At 37.3% G+C, this 1,012-nt stretch overlaps 1 protein-coding gene across 1 annotated transcript in view; it reads right to left on the bottom strand.

Moving 5' to 3' along the window:
* The window catches only part of LOC106871420 (ADP-dependent glucokinase), a 12,416-nt gene extending 11,404 nt beyond the window's left edge, over nt 1-1,012 (bottom strand). Inside the window, exon 1 of the mRNA XM_014917861.2 lies at nt 708-1,012. Coding sequence (XP_014773347.2) covers nt 708-997 — 290 coding nt within the window. The 5' untranslated portion in view covers nt 998-1,012. The remainder of the gene's footprint in view (nt 1-707) is intronic.

Genomic DNA, 1,012 nt, shown 5'->3' with positions numbered 1-1,012 from the left:
TGAAAATTATATTTTTATATTTTAAATAATTTGCAATTTCAGGAAATATGTTTTTATATTAAATTTGTGTTTTCTACTCACGACTAGCTAGCGCGGACGCGCGAACTTTCGAGTAATAGATAGATAGATAGAGAGAGAGAGAGACAGACAGACATATAGCTCGCTCCGGCCAGTCATGGTATTAGCTGTCAGTAGCCAAAGAATCGACAGGCCAGTAACAGACAGATACTTCACTAGCAGTGAGCACTTTCACTTCTGACAGCTAATAGCATGACGGTGCCAAAAAATTAATAAATAAGGGGGGGGAAAGGTTCAGATTACATATAGTCCATCTCTACCATATAAATAGTTGTGCGTGTGTGTATTCTCAGTCTAAACCGTCCGACGAACGAGAACCTCCGAGTAGCAGTATTTTATGTTTTTGCAACTTCAGTAATAATAAAGTACATATATAGGTTATGTTGATGCAAACAGGTAAAAATAGAACTCAAAATATGAGTACATGTATATTTTTATGACTATTTAGCAGAAAAGTAGACTGCTGTTATAAATGAAACAGTTTGTCGCAGAGCGAAAATATCGTCACTTAGAATAAAACATTTCCACATTACTATACACAGCTTTAGACAACAACATAAATTGTTTAATTAGTAACGAAACCGTGTCAGATATAATAATAATAATGGTAACAATAATGAGTATCTTACCCGACAGATACGCGTTTGAATTTCTGAGAGGGAGGTTTAATAAAATTGTCCCAGGCTGTAATAATACTCTGTTCGTTGCTGGTGGAATCTTGTGTTTTGTCAAGATTGAAGAGACTGAGCAAAGATGTAGGAATATAGGCACTTGGAAAACCGAGAAACGTGCTGCACAAACAAGCTATAACTACAATAAGAGAGGAGACGAGACATAACTTGCCGCGCATCTTGACAAACGGGACGGATGAGATGGATGACCTCTCAGGCCGCTTCCAACATTGCTTATCAAAGGTCATATGAGGATGAAGGTC

This window comes from Octopus bimaculoides, chromosome 18, assembly GCF_001194135.2.
Source record: "Octopus bimaculoides isolate UCB-OBI-ISO-001 chromosome 18, ASM119413v2, whole genome shotgun sequence".
NCBI lineage: Eukaryota > Metazoa > Mollusca > Cephalopoda > Octopoda > Octopodidae > Octopus > Octopus bimaculoides.
Note: the sequence above shows the minus strand (reverse complement) of the source record. Positions and strands in the feature narration are given on the sequence as shown.